Consider the following 22,675-nt stretch of genomic DNA (forward strand, 5'->3'; position numbering starts at 1 on the left):
CCAGAAGTGTCACCCACACTCAGCCAAAAAATGCGAGAGGGACATAGTAACACAAATATATCATTTAGATATACAGAGGCAAATACCAAAAGAATAGAAAGTGATTGCCTCATTAAAGGGAAATGTTGGCAGACCTGTTTTTGTTCCAAGCCTTGTTGGACAAGCTGGCTCTTCAATTTGCACATATAACTTTGATTTAAAATAAACAAAACTTTTGGTTAAGAAAAGGCAATGTCAGTTGGGTGCCGTGGCTCATGCCTGTAATCCCAGCACTTTGGGAGGCCAAGGCAGGTGGATCACCTGAGGTCAGGAGTTTGAGACCAGCCTGGCCAATGCGGTGAAATCCTGTCTCTACTAAAATACAAAAATCAGTCCGGCGTGGTGGTGCAAGCCTGTAATCCCAGCTACTCAGAAGGTTGAAGCAAGAGAATCACTTGAACCCTGGGAGGCAGAGATTGCAGTGAGCTCACAACGCGCCATTGCACTCCAGTTGGGCGACAAGAGTGAAACTTGGTCTCAAAAAAAGAAAAAAAAAAAGGCAATGTCTATGCCAAAAACAAAAAAAGCCAGGGTTCTCACCACCATGTGTCCCTGCCCCATGGCAGACAACTGAAGTAGAAATATAACCTCTCTTGTCTGGTCCCTTCCTAGCTTCAGGGGCTCCTCTCACCCAGGTCTACCCGCTCTGTCTACAGAAACACATCCTTGGTCACATCAGGGGCGTCCAATATTTTTACTTCCCTGGGCCACACTGGAAAAACTGTCTTCAGCTGGACAAGCTTGGTCTAAGGATCTTCTCAGGTGTTCTGTCCTGAGCCAAGTGAAAATGCCAGGGAGAGTCCTCTTCGCCATGTAATCACTGGGCTCTGAAAGGATCTGGGCTTATGTGAGGTCATCCAGCACAAAGGGAAGGCAGTGCCAGAACTCTTGAGGGTCTCCCCCTAGACCCTCAGTTCAAGGCCTAATGCTCAGTTGCCCTTTACAACAGCTCCCTACCCTCCCTTCCCTCAAGTAACAAGTCATAAAGCTAGTTTCAGCCGGCCCCAAAGGCTACAACTAACGTCAATCCTCTGCTAACTTACAACACTGGGCAAATACAGATGTTCTCCATGCCAGTTTCATCATGTACAAAATCAGGACAAGATCTACCACAAAAGGCCATGAGGATTAAACGTATGTAAAAACTTAGTATAAGGCCTGACACTAAATGGCAAACATTCATGGAGAAGTCTTCTGCAAGATCATTAAACTGACAACAGGATGCAATGGTATGTACCCAGCCAGTGGCCTAACCTTACAGGCAGAGGTCAGACTAGGTACTGCCTTACCCTGTTAGATTCTCAGTGTTGGTTTCTAGCGAAATGCTCTGAATAAACTCAAAATTCAAAAGTATTGTCCCACACCCTCAGGACAGGAACTATCAACCTAGTTTGCCAAGAAATGTACTTTTCATCAACTTCTGATCAAAGGTAAAAATGGGTCAGGACAGAATAATCCAATACTGAGAACTTCTAAACGAACTTAGCTACACATTGCCCCCCTCATTTTTGCTTTCCTTGTACTGATGTTCCTTGAACACTAGTCTGAACTGCAGAATCCACTTATATGCAGACTTACTTTCATCTCTGCTATCCCTGAGACAGCAAGACCAACTCCTCCTTTCCTCCTCAGTCTACTCAAGATGATAAGGATGAAGACCTTTATGATGCATTTCCACTTAATAAATAGTAAATGTGTCTCCCTTATGGTTTAATATTTCCTTTTCTCTAGCTTACATTATAATACAGTATATAATACATATAACATGTAAAATATGTGTTCACAACTGTTTATGTTATTGCTAAGGCTTCTGGTCAACCGTAGGCTATTAGTAGTCAAGTTTTTAGAATCAAAAGTTGTACATGGCTTTTTGACTGCATGGGGGTTGGTGCCCGACCTCCACACTGTTCAAGGGTTTACCCTAATACCAAAGCTAAAAACAATCTACATAAAATAGTAAAATAAAGTTGTCCATTCAACAGTAAATCTTTGGCTGCTAAAAACCATGAGTAGGCTAGATGCAGTGGCTCATGGCTATAATCCTAGCACTTTGGGAGGCAAAGTCAGGCGGATCACTTGAGGTCAAGTTTGAGACCAGCCCGGCCAACATGCCGAAAGCTTGTCTCTACTAAAAATTAGCCAGACGTGGTGGAGAGCGCCTGTAGTCCCAGCTACTCAGGAGGCTGAGACAGGAGAATTGCTTGAAACCAGGAGGCTGAGGTTGCAGTGTGCCGAGACCACACAACTGCAGTGTCCAGCCTGGTGACACAGCGAGACTCCATCTCAAAAACACAAACAAAAAGTATCAAAAGAAAAAACTGGAAAAAAACAAAAAAAAAAAAACAATACCACGTGTGCTAACATGAAGGTGTATGGGCTGTGTTACTAAGAGGGAAAATGTCAGGTTGCTATTAACAGTCCCTATGGAATAATGTCATGCATATTCTGGGTACACAAGAAACCTAACAGGGAGGAGTGGGGAGCTTTAAGTTGGACAGTAGCCCTCACTTGTTAAGATATTCATATCTCCTAAGAATGATAGGCTAGGTGCGGTGGCTCACGCCTGTAATCCCAGCACTTTGGGAGGCCAAGGCGGGCAGATCACAATGTCAGGAGATCGAGACCACCCTGGCTAACATGGTGAAACCCCATCTCTACTAAAAATACAAATTAGCCAGGCGTGGTGGTGTGTGTCTGTAATCCCAGCTACTCAGGAGGCTGAGGCAGGGGAATCGCTTGAACCTGGGAGGCAGAGCTTGCAGTGAGCCAAGATCACACCACTGCACTCCAGCCTGGGCGACACAGCGAGACTCTGTCTCAAAAAAAAAAAAAAAAGAATGATATAAGGTGAACTGTTCAGAAGCCCAGATGATTCAAGTATGAATGAAAACCATGAGAACAAATTTTCTAAAAACTGTAGGCTTTTTTATTCAGTTAAGAGGTAGACAGATGAACATGGAAGGCTGTCCCATTTAACTTGACCAAAGTTCACATTCCACTTCATTCATCCATCCCACACTGCCAGAAATCTTAAATAACCAAGATTGCCAAAAGGCTTTTCCTTCTTACTTCTTCTTAGCAGTCAGTCAATGAACTGCTTTAAAAAAGTTACTAATTTAAATTTTCACTGTGTTCAAAGAACCTCATCCCTCTAAGAAGCTCCCACATATGCCAATAGATCCTGCCACTACTGACAGGAGGGCAGAGTACCAATGACTCTACTTATATAAGAGACTACAAGGGAAGTTTTAGTTATATTTTTTTGTTGTTAAATCCCTGTGCATGTTAGGGCAGAAGCTGGTGAAACCAACAAAGCAGAGCATACTCTGTCAAATGGCTCTGCATGGTTGTTTAAAAAAAAAAAAATCACAAGTCATCTTCAGAGACAACATTAAAACATAATGGAATTGAAGCCTGATACAAAAAGTAGAGAAATATGTACAGGAATTCACAGCCCAGAAGGAAAGGGGACCTCAGCAGGAGCCAGTGGAACCCTGGCTATTTTACATAGCTAATTTTGAGACAATTCATATTTAGCACAAAAGCAATTATAGCACAAGTAACACTTCCCTCCTCTGGCTCCCAAATAAAAAGACTCTTGTCAGTCTTCAATAACACCATAATCATTCTTCAGGGGAGCAGGAATACCTAAGGTGGTCCCAAACATTGACACAAATTTTAATCTCAAACAGCTTCACATTCTGAGGATGACATATCTGAAGACTGCCATGATGGCAGCACTGATAACTCCAGAAATGGGGACTGTGACAAACCAGGCCATAAAAATGTTACGAAAGAGACGCCAGTCAACAGCCTTCTTGGACCGGAGCCAGCCAACAGACACAACAGAGCCCACCTAAAAGAGAAACAGACCAAGGAAACAGGTAATTAAACTGGCAATAGTATTTTGGCAAACAGACACCTGAGACTGTTTGGACAAGGAGCCCCAGACCCCTGGACAAGACCAAGTCCAAGAAAGCCGGTTTACAATAGGTTAAGATGGGAAAATGAAGGCACTTTGAAAATCCAATCATAATCTATACTAATGGTAGTAAAAGGACACAAGAACTATTTCTTTTCCCCTTCTAAGCTACTAAAATTTAATGAATATACACTGCTTATTTATTTTATTTATTATTATTTTTTTGAGACAGAGTCTCACACTGTTGCCCAGGCTGGAGTGCAGTGGCACAATCTCGGCTCACTGCAACCTCTGCCTCCTGGCTTCATGTGATTCTCCTGCCTCAGCCTCCCAGGTAGCTGGGATTACATGCACCCGCCACCACGCCCAGCTAATTTTTTGTATTTTTACTAGAGACGGGGTTTCACTACATTGGCCAGGCTGGTCTCAAACTCCTGACCTCGTGATTCGCCTGCCTCGGCCTCCCAAAGTGCTGGAATTACAGGCGTGAGCCACCGCGCCCGGCCTATACACTGCTTTTAACAACAAATTGCGCTGTAAGTCTTCCTAATATTTACAGAGTGGCTGATATTAAACCTAATAAACGATTGCCGGGAGACACAACCTGGCAGCAAATAGATGACTCAGCAGGATCCATGATGGACCAGCTTAAATGCTCTTAAGGAAACCAGTTTCTTTCTTTTCCTATAATTATTAGATTATCATCAGACAACCTTAAGATTTGTTTTGTTTCTCAGTATTTCAATCCCGAGAGGCCCTGAATATATGCCTTCTGTAAATAAACTGCCTTGCCAACATTTTGGCAAGCCTCACAGACTTGTTAGAACCAGGCCTTCAGCCACCACAAATGGCAGCAGAAACCCACCTGGCCAGAATTAAAGCACCCACTGGTTTTTAAGCATACACCTACCCTGCTCTGAATGGCTTCCCCAAAGACAAAGGACATAATGGTGTCAGCTGGCAGCAGTAGCTCATGCATGTAATCCCAGAACTTTTGGGAGGTCAAGCCAGGTAGATCACCTGAGGTCAGGAAGGAATTCATGACCCGCCTGGCCAACATGGTGAAATCATGTGTCTACTAAAAATACAAAAATTAGCCAGGCATGGTGGCAGGTGCCTGTAATCCCACCTACTTGGGAGGCTGAGGCACAAGAATCGCTCAAGCCCAGGAGGCGGAGGTTGCAGTGAGCCGAGATTGCGTCACTGCACTCCAGCCTGGGCCACAGAGCAAGACTCCAACTCCTAAGTAAATAAATAAAACATAAAGGTGCCAAGTAGAAACGACTCTTGAGATTTTAAAAATATATGTATTATAAGGAGACTACAATGAGAGAGGATTAAGTAACAAAGGAAGAGATTAGTAACCAGAAATTACAGTAAGCTCTATATAAAAGAATGTTTCTATTATTTGGGGAGAATATCTATTTAATTGCTTAAACAAGAATAGACACAAGAAATTGCATGCTTGTCCTAGATTTATGAACTCTTCAAGATTCCAACTGCACAAAACCTTCTAAATCAAAGTATCAGAGAAGTAAAATTAAAAACCCTACATATTAGTAGAAGAACCATTTGAAAGACACACATTGGCATTACACTTACTTTACAATGTGTTGTACTGATGGGAAGGCCAATATTTGATGCAATCACCACAGTGAGGGCAGATGCCAGTTCAATACTGAAGCCACTATAGACACAAAAGGATTCTTGTCAGGAAGTGAGTTTGACTTTTTTGAGAAGCTAACACTACGCCTCAAGTTAACACAGTCCTGTTTTGTTCTACTCAGTCACAAAACCTCCACTGACATCTTTATGTGCTATAACCCCTAAGATCTATCTACTTTATTTAAATCAGGCCACGGATGCCCAGTTTCCTTATTCGAAGGTTTCAAGTTTTACGTTTTTCTGAAATCCCACTATTAAATAAAATTTGCCCTTTTATTTTGAAGAGTTTGGTAAACATTGAGTCTTAGCTCCCAAGTAAAGACAAATAAAAGGCAAGGATATGGAACTATCCCCTCTTAGCACACACAGCTTTCTCAGAAAAGTCATTTTCTTCAGAGATCCCCAGAGCTGAATGGGTAAAATGTCTGACCAAAATGTTTAAGGGCCAGACAAGTAAAATCTAAAAAGAACACACCGACAATAAGAACATCAGGAACTTGGTTACATTCAACAAGAGATTTGTGTTAGCACTCGACAGTATTGTGTCTCTGAAAAAAATGAGTACTGACATTTGTAGAACCTGCTCCACCTACTTACCTAGAGGGTGTGATCGGTGTCAGATCCTTCCCCATGGTCTGGATAACTCTTCTTCCCCAAACCCACAGACCGATACAGATACCAACACCACCATAGAGTAGAAGCCATATTGGTGTTGCCACTTTTGAAGAAACATCTCCCGTGTCATAAACCAAATATAAAGCAACCAGAGGCCCAATGGCATTGCTGGAAGAAACAAAGAGGACAGAAGTGACTTTTCAGGCAGAACTAGATCTTGGCAAGACCCAATCTGCTGAATGACCTACCAGGTTGTCTAAAGTACAGCTTTCAAGCTCATCTGGCCAAAGAGCCTTTCTAAGGAAATAAATGGAACCCCAACATATACAACAGAAACATGAACACAACTCTGATGGAGGGAATGCCACACAAATGGTGGCCTCTTTCCTCCTATAGGCAGCTTAAAGCAACTCTCGGGTTCCAATAAACAGTTTACAAACCAAACTACAAAATCATTCCATATGAAAAACTTAAGTTTTCCATCTTACATCTTATCTTACATTCCACAATTCATTATCAAAGAACTGAATCTCATCCTGATAGACAAAAGCCTTCTCTGTGAAGAATATCTGTTTATATTTATCAACTACCAAAATAAACACTGTTTGTAATTCCTCCAAAGAATAAAACTGTACTGTCTCATTATGTCAAGAACTGCTATTACCTCATCCTATTTGGATTATTTGGGGTCCCATAAATGCTAGGAGTACCACTACCACAAGCACAGGCTATGACAAGGACAAACAGCTTAAAAATAGGGTTAGCAACACTAAGATCAATGTCAACTGACCTTACGTCATTGCCACCATGGGCGAATGACCCAAAGCAGGCTGTAAGGATCTGCAGGAACTGGAAGAGGAGAGAGACTTCAGGCTTATCCTGGTCATACCATTCTTCCAGAGAGCCATGACTTCCTTTTCTGTCACCTAGACCCATCTCTGCCTTGACACTCATGTCTGTGTCAGATGCCGAGTGAAGGTCAGACACAGCATTGCAGTAACTAGTGTAACTGTCCATTCGGATTCGCTTCCTGGAGTCTGCATTAGGCCACGTCAGCTTCTCTATTTCTTCGCCCTTCTGTTCACCTTCTTTGGCACGGAATGAATCCAGAGGCATGCCACATATTGCCATGGTATAGGAAGTATAGCTATTATTGCGCCTTAAGGGTTTGTCACCAGAGTCTCCCATGCAATCTCCCACCTTGGCCAGATGTAATTTGTGGAGCAACTCTTTGTACAAGCCAGAATCCTTATGCACGGTGTGATACTGGTAGTGGCCACTGGAGTTTATTTGGTTGCTGACAGCTTGACTGAACTGGACAAGGTTCCCATTAGGCAACTGCACTGCACCTAGTCAAGACCACCAAGGTGACATTTAATACAAAAAGCATCAAATCCAAAACAATAAGCCTCCTCACCACCGCAGGTAACAAAGTGAAACCAGGAATTCCAACTCACCATTCACGGTGCTATCTATGCTGGTTTCCTCTTTCAAGTCCACGCTGGGAAGCCTCTCTCGCTCTGGAGCTTCCTCCAAATCTCCAAGTTTGAATGAGACTGTTCTCTCCTCCACCACAGCCTGGAGGGGCAGAGTGGCAGGCCCTATCTCAGCAACAGGATTCCTGTTCTCAGTATCACTGACAGACAACTTTGTTTCTTCATGGTCTTCTTTCAAGCTATTCTTTTTTTCCATTAAGGGGCTTTCAGAAGGACTACACTTTATTTCTCCTAGGGAAAAAAAAAGGGGGTTTTTTTGGTTTGGTTGTCACTATACTTTTTCCTCCACCCCCAAAAAACTCATCTCAAAACAAGAATGTATGTGAACTTCAGTTAACATTCAGGACCATTTTTCCTGCCCGCTTCATCATTTGCCAGCAACTCTCACTTGGGAACAACCAGCAATGCAGAACACCCTATGTCAGGGGTCCCAAAGTTTTTCTGTAAATATTTTAGGTTTTATGGGCTTCTGTAGCACATTCTTGTTTTGTTTTTATTTTTACAACCCTCTACAGATATAAGAACCCTTCTTAGCTCCCTGCTGACTCATTCTGTAGTGGAAAGTAGCTCAACCATGGGGCTGATAATCTGAAACTAAAAATCTTGAACAGTATCGAATTCTGTTCTTTTGAAAAGAGGATTCTCTCAAATTTCAGTCCAACAATTCGAGCAAAGTGGCACAGCTCAATGCAGGGAACTAAAGATGACAACTTTAATTTCCATCTCTATAAAACAAAAAGATGTGCATCAAGGCTCTAAATTCCCACAGGCAGACCAGAGTATCTTCTGCCTCTCTCTCATGCCAGTGCTCAGTATGCTGACCTATCCATTCAGGCACCTCGAACTACAGACTTTCTGACATAAAGCAAGACTTATCTCATCTCCTCCCAGAGAGGGAAAATGAGGTCAGAGAGTCCCGAAAGCCTGGTTTCCACCGTGCACTCGGCACAGCCAGACTAGCACAGAACCTCTTGGAGGCCCCTCGGTTCAGCTGCGGTGACGCAGCATTCTTCCTAACGCCACTGCAGTCTGTGCATCCCTCACCTTCGAAAGGATAAACTTCAAATTGCTAACCCAGCCTTCACACAGATGAAAAGGGCAGAAGGATAAACCTGAAATTGCTAACCCAGCCTTCACATAGATGAAAAGGGCAGAAAATGACTCTTTAAAGGGGGAAAAAAAAAAAAAGCCTGATACTAACCAAAATTTACTCAGTATTACAGGAGTGTGTTGTAATGGCCTAAATGATTCCTTCACATGACACCTGAAAATGTTTACTTCTAGAATCTGTGCTACAATTCTAGCAGACACGCAATGTGTTTGTATATGTATTTGTATTGTATACTGCAATACAATGTCTACATGTATTCTAGCCCATATACAACATGTACACATTAGACTTAGCTTTGCTTGTCTGAATCTGAAGTTATACACAGAAGTAGTTGGGGTATTTACCTCTACGAAAATATCTTGTATCTACCCCTTATTTTTCATTCAGGTATCCTTGTACTTCTCAGTAAATGTAGGCTATGATTTCTCAATTTATCTATCATGTCACTGGCAACTGATCAAGGAACATTAAAAAAAAAAAAAATTCAATGCCCAGATTGTCTCTACAGCATAGACTGAATACTCTCTATCACTAGGTCTTAGGTCATGTAGGTCCATTTAAGAACACAGTTTGGACAACAAACCCATATCCTCAAATTTCTCTTTAAAATCTCTTATTTTGCCAATCTCTCCTGATAGATTTTTACAGGTGGCCAAATAAAAAAGAAATAAATACAACATTATTAGATAAACGTTTCTGCTATAGGTTATTACTTACGTTCAATTTTTCTCTTCATCCTGGGACATACAAAGAACCAGACGATAAGGGCACAGAAAACTGCACATCCCACCGAGATGAGGATGGTACCCCACAGAGGAAGTTTGTCAAAGCCCAGCACTAGGAGATAAAATGGTGCATCTTGAAAACCCCAGGGCAACAGCCCCCTGCAATACTGTGTAAACCCTCCTCTGGGGACTGAGGCGTTCCCCATGCCAGCCCATCACCCTTGACAACTGCTGCCAGATTTAAGTGCACAGGATTACTGTGCTAGTGCCTATACAAATTTGGGAGAAAAACTCAATGGTCATCTGAAAATCCACACCAGCCTGGCCCACTTGAACACCTGCGGGACTCAAGTGTCCTATGCTTCTCAACACAGAGCCTTTTTCCTTTCTTCACCTTGGAAGACAACAAGGATCACTATATGCTAAGGACCTATGACTAGCTATGAAAAAGAAAGTGTCCCACTCCCTAGCTCATGATCATAACTGCCACATATTCCATTACCACCTACAAACTTAATGTTAAAACAATGTCTCAGTAGTCACATTTGTCATGCTGACAGAATTCTGTAAAAAAGTGATGATATTCATTGTAATGGCCTTTAGTAAAATGCTTTAATGAGATTATCTCCTTGAAAGCAATATCAAAGATACAGAAAACAAGGATATTATCTAACAAAAATTGATAATTTAAGGAATAGTTTTAAAAGTTTTGTCTTTCGGCCAGGCAAGGTGGCTCATGCCTGTAATTCCAGCACTTTGGGAGGCCAGGCGGGCAGATCACTTGAGGTCAGGCGTTCAAGACCAGCCTGGCCAACATGTCAAAACCCCGTCTCTACTGAATATACAGAAAAAAATTAGCCGGGCATGGTGGTGGGCGCCTGTAATCCCAGCTACTGGGGAGGCTGAGGTGAATCACTTGACCCTGGGGGTACAGGACAGAGGCTGCAGTGGGCTGAGATTGTGCCACTGCACCCCAGCCTGGGTGACAAAGCGAGACTTTGTCTCAAAAAAAAAAAAAAAAAAGTTTTGTCTTTCACACACACACAAAATTTAGTGGTAATTTCACTAACAAGTCTTTTCTTAAAAAAAGACTTGCCTAGCAACACTGGTCACATGGTTTAAGGATGAGTAATATTAGTCATTATCTGATTGTCATATGCATGCCAGTATGCTCCAAACCATTAGCCTATACTACAGACAGAAGTAAAGTACTGGCCAGGCACAGTGTCTCACACCTGTAATCCCAGCACTTTGGGAAGCTGAGACGGGCAGAGCACCTGAGGTCAGGAGTTCAAGACCAGCCTGGTGAAACCCCGTCTCTACTGAAAACACAAAAATTAGCCAGATGTGGTGGTGGGCACCTGTAATCCCAGTTACTCGGGAGGCTGAGGCAGGAGAATCACTTGAACTCGGGAGGTGGAAGCTGCAGTGACCCAAGATCGCACCACTGCACTCCATCCAGCCTGGGTGACAAGAGTGAAACTCCATTACAAAAACAAAAAAGAAGTAAAGCACTATATAATCCTATTTAAGTCTAACAGATGTTATAATGATCTCTGGCTACTCAGGAGACTGAAGTGGGAGAACCCCCTAAGCCCAGGAATACAAGGCCAGCCTGGGCAACACAGCAAGACCCCATCCCTGAAAAAAAAAAAAGGTAAATAAAAATATAAAAGATATTATAATGATCTGTAGTTGATATCTAGAAATAGCTTAGTTACTTCTGCTTGTTTTGCTTTATTTTGCTTGCTATGTATGAAATCACAGATGTTCCTCAACTTACAATGAGGTTATGTACCTATAAATCCATCAAAAAGTCAAACAACTGAAGACTGAACCATGAAGTCAGTGACTGTACTTATAAACTGGAAATTCTATTAAACCCCAAAATGATTAATCTTTAAAAATAGATACAAGGCCAGACGCGGCAGTTCACACCTGTAATCCCAGCACTTTGGGAGGCTGAGGTGGGTGGATCACCTGAGGTCAAGAGTTCGAGACCAGCCTGGCCAACATGGTGAAACCACGTCTCTACTAAAAATACAAAAATTAGCTGGGGCGTGGTGATGCACATGTGTAATCCCAGCTACTCTACTCAGGAGGCTGAAGCAAGAGAACTGCTCGAACCCAGGAGGTGGAGGTTGCAGTGAGCCAAGATCGCACCAATGCACTCCAGCCTGGGTGACAGGGCAAGACACCGTCTCAAAAAATAAATAAATAAATAAATCAGAAACAAATTGAGGTCCCTTCAAAATTGTAATTCTTTTTTTTTTTTGAGACAGCATCTCACTGTTGCCCAGGCTGGAGTGCAGTGACACGATCTTGGCTCACTGCAACCTCCACCTCCCAGGTTCAAGTGCTTCTCATGCCTCAGCCTCCCAAGTAGCTGGGATTACAGGCGCCTGCAACCACACCAGGTTAGTTTTTGCAGTTTTTAGTAAAGACAAGGTTTCACCATCCTGGCCAGGCTGGTCTTGAACTCCTGACCTCATGATCCACCCACCTCGGCCTCCCCAAGTGCTGGGATTACAAGCATGAGCCATGGCACCTGGCACCAAACTACAACTCTATGGTGACTATATATCTTTTAATTTCTGCTTTCAATTTTGATCATCTGGTCACACAAACTAAAATATACATGAAAGTATTGTCTATCACAAGTTGGTCTACATTCCAAGTCAAAAGGGGAAGAGACTGGTTTTTCTCATAAATGATCCATAAAGGACAGAACAAAAATACCTACGTTTCTGTTTCCAAATGATTCTAATTTCACTCAACTCTGAGCTTTGCTTCTACCACGTAAACAATGAGTGCTAAGAGCCTCAATTGGAGACTTTTTAGCTTATCACAAATAACTCATTTTACAATGGAAATCTGGCATACAAGCTTCTCTTCACCTGCACATAAGAGTTCAGTATATCCTAAGAACAATATTTTCTTAAACTTGTCTGTTTTGTTCCTGATCATTCCAAGAATAAAAGCAAGATTAAAAATACTTAGCTCCATCTAACAAAATGCACATATAATCCCTGAATCTAAAATAAGATAAAAAATTAAAGTATTGGCCGGGTGTGGTGATCATGCCTGTAATCCCAGCACTTTGGGAGGCTGAGGCAGGTGGATCACCTGAGGTCAGGAGTTAGAGATCAGCTTGACCAACATGGAGAAACCTCATCTCTACTAAAAATACAAAATTAGCTGGGCGTGGTGGCGCATGCCTATAATCCCAGCTACTTGGGGAGACTGAGGCAGAAGAATTGCTTGAACCCGGGAGCTGGAGGTTGTGGTGAGCCAAGATCATGCCATTGCACTCCAGCCTGGGCAACAAGAGCAAAACTGTCTCAAAAAAATAAATAAAAAATGAAAACATTTAGCTAACTCTATTTTGGGTCAGCAACTTACCACTTCAGTGCGGTTTAAGCAAGTCACAACCCATTAGTCAAAACTGAAATCATTTCAGTGGGCCACAACAAATGTTAAAAAAAAAAAAAAAAAAGAGAGAGAATTTGAAAATATGGGTGCATAGCACAGAGTAAGCATAAGTGGCTTCACGACACTATTTCAGTTATCTTTTTCTCTGCATACATACACGTTTGTCCTCTATTTCATCCAGTGGGTCACAGTATAAAGAATAAAAATCACTGCCTATGTAGTCAGACCATCAGCTTAAATGAGCCAAGATACCAAAACTGTACTGTCTTGCCAGTTATGTTACCCATCTTTTGTTGTTGCTAAACTTGTAGCACCATAATTTAATCCATGCCTTGCCTTAGTCCCAAACATGAAAGTCATCAACATTTCAACCTTTATATTCTCACAAATTATTTTTCCTCTTAGCTGCATGAATTCTTCTTCCAAGTGCACTTAGAGCAGGTGGTAAACATCCCAACTCTTCTCATTCAAGCAGATTCATGGAAGTTTAGTACTTAGAAACAATCATATCTCCATTTGGGAGAGAAAAATGAGAATATCCAGCAAACCAGTCCTAAACGACTGATTACTGAAGATCAGATATAACTAATGACTTCAGTAGTTGAGGTCAGTATTAATTCCAGCATTTTTAGCATAGACAGGAGAAAGGGAAGGAGATGATCATATTATCAGTAGATCCTGTGAAGACTAAAGAGGAAAGGTCTGTAGTGATTTAGAATCTGAGCAGATGTCTTTGGTTGAAAAACTATCTAGGTTAACTCAGCGTACACTAGCCTGCAGCCTTCTGAAATGGGCGCAGGCCAGCCACCTTCTAGGAGATTTCAGCCCTGTAAAGCAAAAAGGGGTAAATTGGGCATTTAATGCAAGTTTTGTAAACAACTTTAAATTCACATTTAAATATTTTGATAGGTACTTACACGGTGCTCCAGTATACATGATGGAAAAGAGGTTTATTCCAACTGTGCAGGCATAGAAAACTGGCAAAGCTCGCAAACCATTAGGAACTGGATCTGCCTGTAAAACATTACTAAGATCAGTATCTTAAAAGGTATAAAGGTTAACCTATTTTCACAGAATCTTTTAACACGGTAGGTTTGGGAATTATAGTGCCAATAACTGTTCCTCCGGAGCAGTTTCCAAGGACAACTGGGTTTTACCTGCATTTGCGCCTGGAATTCTTCCTACAAAGGCTAATTCCAACTTCTACCTGTTTTTTTTTTTTTTTTTTTTCTATTTTTAATAACAAGGCTAACTGTACCAGTGACTGATAACTTCCTGAATAAAGACTGCAATACCCACATTCTAAGGTACCTAAAAGCCCTAATGTAAACTTGAGCACACACCTGAGGATAGGCTATACTCTACATCTGTAAGAGATGTCAAGAAACAGACTATGTTAGGATTTTGCTTACCTGACTTCATACCTTCAAAGACTACAAATTCAACATGCAGACTACACCTACGGCAACCATCTTATCTAAACATCTGACAAAGATGCCATAATTGATGCTTCACCAAAGTTCAACGATAATAACTGATTGCACACAAGGTCATCCACTCACTCAACAGACTGTGTGCCAAGCACTATTCTGGGCACTGAAATATAGGAGGGAGTAAGACCAAGTTCCTGTTCTAATAGAACTGACACTCACCTGATTATTATTATTCACACTCACCTATATTATTCACTTCTAGTATGGAATAATATAAAATAGTGACAAATGCTGTGAAGAAAAATAAAGAAGGGTAAGAGGAGAGTGATGGCAGGGGTACCATTCGGGTGGGGAAGAGTCAAGGAATGAGCATAAATGTAGTAAGCTAGCAAGTTGTGTACATTAACTAGGGGTACAGAAGGGGCAAACCACCTGATTATTTGGGTGCTGAATGTTCCAGACAGAGGTATCAGCAAGTGCAAAGGCCCTGAGGCAAAAATTTGAAATGTTTAAGGAACAGTAAGGCCAGTGACTAAAAATAAGAACTCTACCATACCTAGTATGTATTAATTCTATAGAACACCCAAGTCAAACACCAAAAGAATGGGAGGAGGCTGGGCGTGGTGGCTCACATCTGTAATCCCAGCACTTTGGGAGGCCAAGGCGGGAGAATCATGAGGTCAGGAGATCGAGACCATCCTAGCTAATACAGTGAAACCCTTGTCTCTACTAAAAATACAAAAAATTAGCCGGACATGGTGGCAAGCATCTGTAGTCCCAGCTACTCAGGAGGCTGAGGCAGGAGGATCACTTGAACCTGGGAGGCAGAGGTTGCATGCAGTGAGCGGAGATTGGACCACCTCACTCCAGCCTGGGCAACAGAGCAAGACTCCCTCTCAGGAAAAAAAAAAAAAAAAAAATTTGGAGCAAAGATCTGAATAAATACATGGGAAGGCTAAAAACTTTATAAAGACCTTAACCTAAAAGGCTTAATGCTATCTTGATCACAATTCCAATGGAAAATCTTGGGCAGCAAAAACAAAGAGTAAAACCCTATAGCTTCTACCAATAATCAATACACTGGAAAGTTAGTAGCTTAAGACCAATGAAACAAGGGAAAGCACAGACCCAAGTGTAAAGTAAAGGTACCATTTCAAATTAGCAGAGATGGGCGCTCACTGAAAACCACTCTAAAATTTAACTCTTGTCTACAGTTTAACAGAGAATGTTAACAGATAGTGAAACAGTCAAAACAAAAACAATAGCCTACAGAAATCAAGAACTGTTAAGCATCCTTTTTTTTTTTTTTTTTTTTTTTTTTGAGACGGAGTCTTGCTCTGTGGCCCGGGCTGGAGTGCAGTGGCCGGATCTCAGCTCACTGCAAGCTCCGCCTCCCGGGTTTACGCCATTCTCCTGCCTCAGCCTCCCGAGTGGCTGGGACCACAGGCGCCCGCCACCTCGCCCGGCTAGTTTTTTTGTATTTTGTAGTAGAGACGGGGTTTCACCGTGTTAGCCAGGATGGTCTCGATCTCCTGACCTCGTGATCCACCCGTCTCGGCCTCCCAAAGTGCTGGGATTACAGGCTTGAGCCACCGCACCCGGCTAAGCATCCTTAAATAACTAACTCAACAGTGGTCAAACTCTGAGGGCAGTCAACAAAATTAGGAAACTAAGGTGTGTATTTTTATTCTAAAGACTAGTCTTAAGAAAATGCAGGTCAGGTGTGGTGGTGGCTCACGTCTTGTCTGTAATCCCAGCACTTTGGGAGGATGAGACAGGGGGATGGCTTGAGCCCAGAAGTTCAAGACCAACTTGAGCAACAGAGCAAGACCCCACCTCTATAAAATATGAAAAGTTAGCCAGATGTGGTGGCACACACCCATAGTCCCAGCTACTCTGGAGGCTGAGGCAGAAGGATTGCTTGAGCCTGGGAGGTCAAGGCTGCAGTGAGCTACAATTAAGTCACCGTACTCCAGCCTGGGTGACAAGACTTCGCTTCTTTTTTTTTTTGCTTCTTCTTTTTTTGGAGACGGAGTCTCGCCAGGATGGTCTTGATCTCCTGACCTCGTGATCCACCTGTCTTGGCCTCCCAAAGTGCTGGGATTACAGGCTTGAGCTACCGCACCCGGCCAAGACTTCGTTTCTTAAAAAAAAAAAAAAGGGGGAGGAGGTGTGGTGGCTCAAGCCTGTAATCCTAGCACTTTGGGAGGCCAAGGCGGACAGAGCACATGAGGTCAGGAGTTCGAGACCAGCTTGACCAACATGGTGAAACCCTGTCTCTACTAAAAATACAAAAATACTAGTTGGGTGTGGTGGCGCGCACCTGTAATCCTGGCTACTCAGGAGGCTGAGGCAGGAGAATTGCTTGAGCCCAGGAGGCGGAGGTTGCAGTGAGCCCAGATCGTGCCACTGCATTCCAGCCTGGGCGACAGAGTGAGACTCTTGTCTCAAAAAAAAGCCTCCAAAAAACCCAACCCAAGACTCCCACCCCCCAAAATTAAAACCCTTTAGAGTTTTAAAGACATTATGTGGGGACTTCTCAATAGATTTTGGAAGATATTTTGTAATATGGTTATCTATAAATCAAACTGTAATTGACTAGTCAGAAGTAGCAGCCTGTGTATTTATTATCCTGTATTATGGCCCAATTAAGTATTCCCCGAGGTAAACAAGTCTGAGGTACTCTCTATGCAAAGTTGTTGGGGATGGGGTAGGGTATGAATTACACTACTATACCAATCGTTTATTATGAAATACGGGTTCATGGTTTAAAAAAATAACAAAAGTTCCGGAGAAAGTTTCGGAGAGTCTAGGAAGAAAGTAAAACATTGTACAGATCCACCTAACACACAAGTAAAACTTCACCTAGAAATAATGTGAATGCCTCCTCGTCTAGTCATGTGGGATGGGAAAGGTCTTCACAAAACCCCCCATCTTCACCAGAATAGTTCACTTTTACGTATTGGATATTCTGGTTTTGTCTAAAGAAAAGGGAAGATATCCTAGATATATTTTCTAACAAATAAGAATGCCAAAAGCCCTGTTTCTGTTTTCTTTGACTAGAATTTAAAAATACTCAACAGGAGCACTGAAGAGTATTCCTTCTGTGCAATGCCAGTCCTAAACAGAACTAACTCACCTCCATTCTGTCTGTTCCCACCAGATTCCCAACATACTTGGAACATTCAGAGAATAGAAAATGTTTAAAAGCAATTTTTTGAAATTAAAAAAAAAAGTCATTTCAATCTTAATTTTCAAGATAGACATTTAAGAGTTGGAATATATCTTAAAAGTCAAATATTCAGATTTTAGCAGTTAGGATACCCAAAGCTTACCAGTCTAAGGATATTTTCTTGAAATTTAACTCCTAAAAGGAAGCAGAAATATTCATACTCATCTGAAAAACTCCTGTGACTGAGGGATTGGCCTGCAAGAGTGTGTGTGTGTGTGCGTGCACAGAGTGGGGGGACACCCTCAAAGTCAATACTGTTTTAAACACTATGCCAATCATTCGTCATCATTTGATCATGCCCATTCCCATACCCATATAAGACATATACAAATAAGAAATCAGTTACTACATCTAACTTCAGCTCTCACTAACACCGCAGGGGTATGCATTCCTCAAATGAGAGGTTCTGGGCACCTGAGAATCCTTCTTTGCACCTCAGAGCACCACCATTCCCCCTCCGGGGAATAAGTGTTTTGTGGAGGCGAAACACACAAACCCTCTCCAAAAACAAAATGATCTACTACTCAGTAATCAACACAGGGCCAGTATAAACCTTTACCAAGCAGGAATTCACAACAGGAGATCCTACTAATGCTTCTGACTCTGTTAAGTAGCAAGATACAGGATTCTAATAAAAACACTAAAAAAAAAGATCTGGTCCATCACTACTGGTGAGCCTCTAATTTAAGCATCCTAGTATCATACACTACAGTTGTAGGGAGGGGGAAGGTAGATGCTTGTCGTACCTATCTGCTGAATAAAACAGTACCAAACTTCAGAGTTCATAAATATCAATGAACTGTTTACTCTCAAATTATACCAAGCTAAAGATATTTCAAGTTTTCAAAGTGTTAAACTCCTATATTCTGCCAGATTCCAGCTATGGAAAAGCGATCAGTGAATCACTTTACAAGTCATAGAATTTCTACAGAGAAGAGACAAATCTTTCCCTAGAGAAGCTTAGAACTAGACAAGACAAGTGGGTCTGAACACATTTTTACCTGCTGGGATTTATGCTATCTCACTCAGATTTCTACAGTTTAGGAACATTTCTAAGAACTTACAACGGATTGTTAAGAGCCATTCACCTTAGAAAAAGGACAACTTTGTGTCCTGAGAAAAATGCATTTATTCTCACTGTAACTCAGTCCTATGCCAACATAATCCCCTGTCAACATTTATTCTGGAGCCAGCATGACTTCTTGATAAAAGAAATGCTATTGGGTCACTTAAAAGGGATTTTCAAATGGACTGGAAATTAAATGGTTGCCTGAATCTTTTTTTTTTTTTTTAGCCAAAAACTACTTTTAACTGGTTCTTTTCACCTATTGTGAGAAATTGGAGTCAAGTCACTATGGGAGGCAGAGTCCTCATCTAGAAGCTTATAAACTGGTTATGATAATCAGCACTGCAGAGACCCATTTAACTGGCAGCTTACTAAAAAAGCCACAGGGAACACGGTCTTGAACTCCAAGCTTACGCATTATATTAGCCTGAATATAATGGTGGTTTAAACAAATAATCTGTATACAGCTACACAAAGCCATCCAAAATAAATTTCTGTACTTTTTTGCTCCCAGCTTCTCCTATTTCTTGGCACATCATAGTATTCAATTCTTCCTTCCTGACTGCCCTCTTGAGTATTAAAAACTTGCTTTCAGAGAACTCCACAACATACAAGACACACACAGAACAAATAACTTTTTTTTAACTTTCCAAGGCCGCGTATCTATATACCAATTACATCTGCAAAAATACCACTGGGTTTGAAATCGATTGGGTGTGCTCCATGAAAGGTCTTCATACAGGGGAGAAAGGTTACCTTATGGAGGATGAATGCACGAACTAGGAAGAATAAAATTCCAGACATAATTCCAGAAAGCAGCGGGGACACGAACCATGACATCACTGGAATAGAACACATTAAGAAAAAATATCAAATAATGAAAATCAGAAACCAGAAACCACTTTAAATGTTTAAGAGTTCAAAATTCTTTGGTCTGTCCCTCCACGTTAGAACACATACTCCCATATCTAATGCCATGGTAACAAACGACAAACACGAAAATGAAGAAGCCATTTGGAATTAAACATACCAATTTTTATCAGTTCAGACCACTTGACACCCTCCTGCCCCTTTGCCACGAGGGAGAAACCAATGGTTGCACCAACAATACAATGAGTTCCAGAAATGGGGAGCTTCAAAAACGAAGCAACGAGTTGCCACACAGCAGAACCTGAAACAGTCAAGTTTTATTAAGTAAATGGCAAAATTCCATTATGTAAGTGGCGCATTCAGAAAGGTTAATCTAAAAGGTTAAGCACAAAAATGGAACCACCATGATACAAATCTGCTCACCCACCACGAAGAGGACAAAACATAAAAAGAACTTACCAAACATAGCACTGACTGAGCCGGCCATCAGCAGCCCTTGAGTCGAGTTGTACATCTCCACGTCAATCAGGCCCTTCCGGATGGTTTCGCTCACTTTGGCCCCCAGTAAGACAGAGCCCACTGTTTCAAAGATGCTAGCTAGGATGCAGGCTTGCTTCAGGGTCACTACACCTGAGCCCACAGCTGTACCAAAAGAATTTGCTACATCATTGGCTCCCACGGAGAATGCCAAGACAAATGCAATAACGAAGCCCAGGATGAGCATCCATAGGTGGTCCACCAAAGGACCAGAAGCGGCGGTAGCAGCTGTAGTACTGGTAATCAGCGTTGCCATTCTCTAGAGTAGTGGTTGTTTAGTAAGAGAACTACTGAGCGGCTTTCAAGATGTGTAAACAGAATATGAGGTATCAAAATTGCTATAATAAATAATATATATTATATATATATAAAATTAAATACTGTAAACTACGGCACAGAAACCGAGCTGGGGAGTTACTGCTATACGCTGCGTATGGGCATCTGTTGTCTGGGGTTTCTTTGGCTCAGGAGGACTAAAAGCACGGAGCAGAATTCCATGGCGGAGAAGAGAAAGGACGCAAGTTCATCCTGCGGAGGAGGGGGGAAATAACAATAGCTGCGTGTCCCTGGGGGGCCAGTGGGGCACCCCGCTCTGCCCACGCGCCCGGGACCCCGCAGTGGCCCCTGTGGGCTACTCCAGACGCCCATCCCCAGCAGCACGGGCGAGACGGCCGGGCACGTGGCTCCGGGTCCTCGGCGGCCCGCGCGCGCCCAGCCCAGCCCAGCCCCTGCGCTGCCAGCCCGCGCGCGCCCTCCGCGCGAAAACCGGAAAAGGGCCGTTCCCGCGCACGCCGCCCAGGGACCGCCAAAAAGGCCCGCGGGCGGGCGGACTGGCGGAGTGGAGGCGGCCAGCGGCAACGAGAGAAGCCAGTCGCGCCGCCCACGCCGGCTGCCTCCAGCGCCACGGCGTCCGCGCCCGGCCCCCGGTAGAAGAAAGACCATTACGAGGCGGCGCCACTACTCACCAGGGAAAAGGGAGGGCGGAGCGGGAGACGAGGAGATCGAGGCGGCGGCGGGAGCCACGGGTCGCGCCTGCGGTCGGCGAGCACACGGCCCGGGTCGGCGGCACCAGGGACAGCTCCGCGGGACTCACGACTTACCCAGGAAGCAGCCGCGGGGGGACCTCAGCAGCCGAGAAGAAGAAACACGCAGCGAACGCCGGCAGCCATCACTCTAGCGGAGCACGCCGCCGGCCCCTACTTATAGCCCGCGCCGCGACCCGCGTGACCCGCCGCGCCTCGCGCCGGCCCCGGAGCCCCGCCCCCGGCATGACGCAGCCCTCCTCGGCCCGGCGTGCCCAGCCGGGTGAGCCTGACGGTGGCGCTCATTGGCCCGGCCTGCGCCGGCGGCCACGCCCCCAGCAGGGAGCTGGTCCACGTGGAGCGGGACAGCCCCCTCCCTGCGGCCTTGCCCTGGAGTCTCCGCAGCGTCTGGCCCCGCCGGCTAATTACCGCCAGAGACCGAGGGGGACCTCGCCGTCACCCTGGAGGCCGTCATGCGGGGTTACAGAGGCTGCGACCAAAGACATTCCTAGCTCCTCTCTCGGGGCTCTGGAAACCCGTCCGCGCCTCCAGCCGCACTTTCAGCACACGCATGACCTGCCGCGCCAGGTGGCCACACCCGTCCCGTCTGCCGGGTGACGCTGCGGGAGATCTTGCGCCCTGGGGCTCCGGATCCAGTTCTGGCACGTTGTTGCACCTGTGACTTGTCCTTGGCCTGGCACTGTCCCTCGCCTGGGGGAAGGGGGGGATGCTCACGTGGTCGCTTTGCTCCCGCAGTCATGCACTTGAGTGAAAACAGAAAGACTGAAGAGTCACGGGAACCAGCTTGTCTCCCCAGTTATGGCGCAGAGCTGCAAGGATGGCTGTGGCTCATTAATTTCTCCGTGACTGACCTGTGTTTGTAACGCCGCAGCTGTGGCGAGGGGGAAGGACACTGCTTCGAATTCAAATTCTGCTTCCTTGCTGCAGTGTGTCACCTTGAGCAAGTCCCAGATCTCTGACTGCGTTCTCACAATTGTAAAATGTTAACAGTGGCTGCCTACCCTGTGGCTGGAATTAAATGAATTAACGTGTGTGAATGTGACTAGAATTCAGTACATGTTCAGGAAAAGCTGATTTCCGCTTTGCTGTTACCGTGAATATTCCTGTTTTAGGATGTAGAAAAGGGTGGAAAGGGATGTTATTGCATCCTGAAAGCTTATCCTTTTGAGGGAAAGATTGATTTCTGGCCCCCTGCGTGGTATATAGAGTAGTTTTGACATTATTTAGATGTGTTAATGCACATTTGGGGGTTGATTATATGGCTTAAGATCAAGACTAACCAGTCGTGCCATGGGAGATTAAGGTCATGGTCTCTTGTCAGGATTGTAGTGAGATTCCAAAATTCCAGCCAGAAATACCAGTCTTAGAATGCTGTGAAGCCCTCCCCACATTTTTGCCATCTCTAGCAGGAGGGCATTGTATAGCAAAAACAGAGACATTGTAAATTGTTGCTGCCTGAGTCATTTATAGAGGATTAAACAACCTGAAT

General features: G+C 43.7%; 1 protein-coding gene and 1 long non-coding RNA gene across 2 annotated transcripts; one reads left to right on the forward strand and one right to left on the reverse strand.

Moving 5' to 3' along the window:
• Positions 1–2,942: 2,942 nt before the first annotated feature.
• Positions 2,943–21,317, reverse strand: SLC20A1 (solute carrier family 20 member 1). Its single transcript, XM_030921094.1, has 11 exons — positions 21,109–21,317; positions 20,066–20,671; positions 19,767–19,907; positions 19,493–19,578; positions 13,923–14,019; positions 9,566–9,685; positions 7,699–7,968; positions 7,032–7,590; positions 6,224–6,409; positions 5,564–5,648; positions 2,943–3,895 (listed from the first exon to the last, which is right to left on the reverse strand). The coding sequence occupies exons 2-11, from the start codon at positions 20,397–20,399 to the stop codon at positions 3,734–3,736; spliced, it is 2,040 nt and encodes a 679-aa protein (XP_030776954.1). The 5' UTR covers positions 20,400–20,671; positions 21,109–21,317; the 3' UTR covers positions 2,943–3,733.
• Positions 3,815–11,229, forward strand: LOC115894254. The gene is made up of 2 exons (XR_004054328.1): positions 3,815–3,923; positions 11,142–11,229. It is a non-coding gene; the product is annotated as an uncharacterized LOC115894254 (long non-coding RNA).
• Positions 21,318–22,675: the final 1,358 nt, after the last annotated feature.

This window comes from Rhinopithecus roxellana, chromosome 17, assembly GCF_007565055.1.
Source record: "Rhinopithecus roxellana isolate Shanxi Qingling chromosome 17, ASM756505v1, whole genome shotgun sequence".
NCBI classification, from domain to species: domain Eukaryota; kingdom Metazoa; phylum Chordata; class Mammalia; order Primates; family Cercopithecidae; genus Rhinopithecus; species Rhinopithecus roxellana.

Bases quoted from the DNA above. Each gene is read 5' to 3' on its own strand.
- SLC20A1 (XM_030921094.1), bottom strand. From the start codon at position 20,399: ATGGCAACGCTGATTACCAGTACTACAGCTGCTACCGCCGCTTCTGGT. The intron at 7,591-7,698 runs GTGAGTTGGAAT...GGTCTTGACTAG, and splicing joins CATAGATAGCACCGTGAATG to GTGCAGTGCAGTTGCCTAAT. The intron at 6,410-7,031 runs GTCAGTTGACAT...TGTTTCTTCCAG, and splicing joins CATGGTGGCAATGACGTAAG to CAATGCCATTGGGCCTCTGG.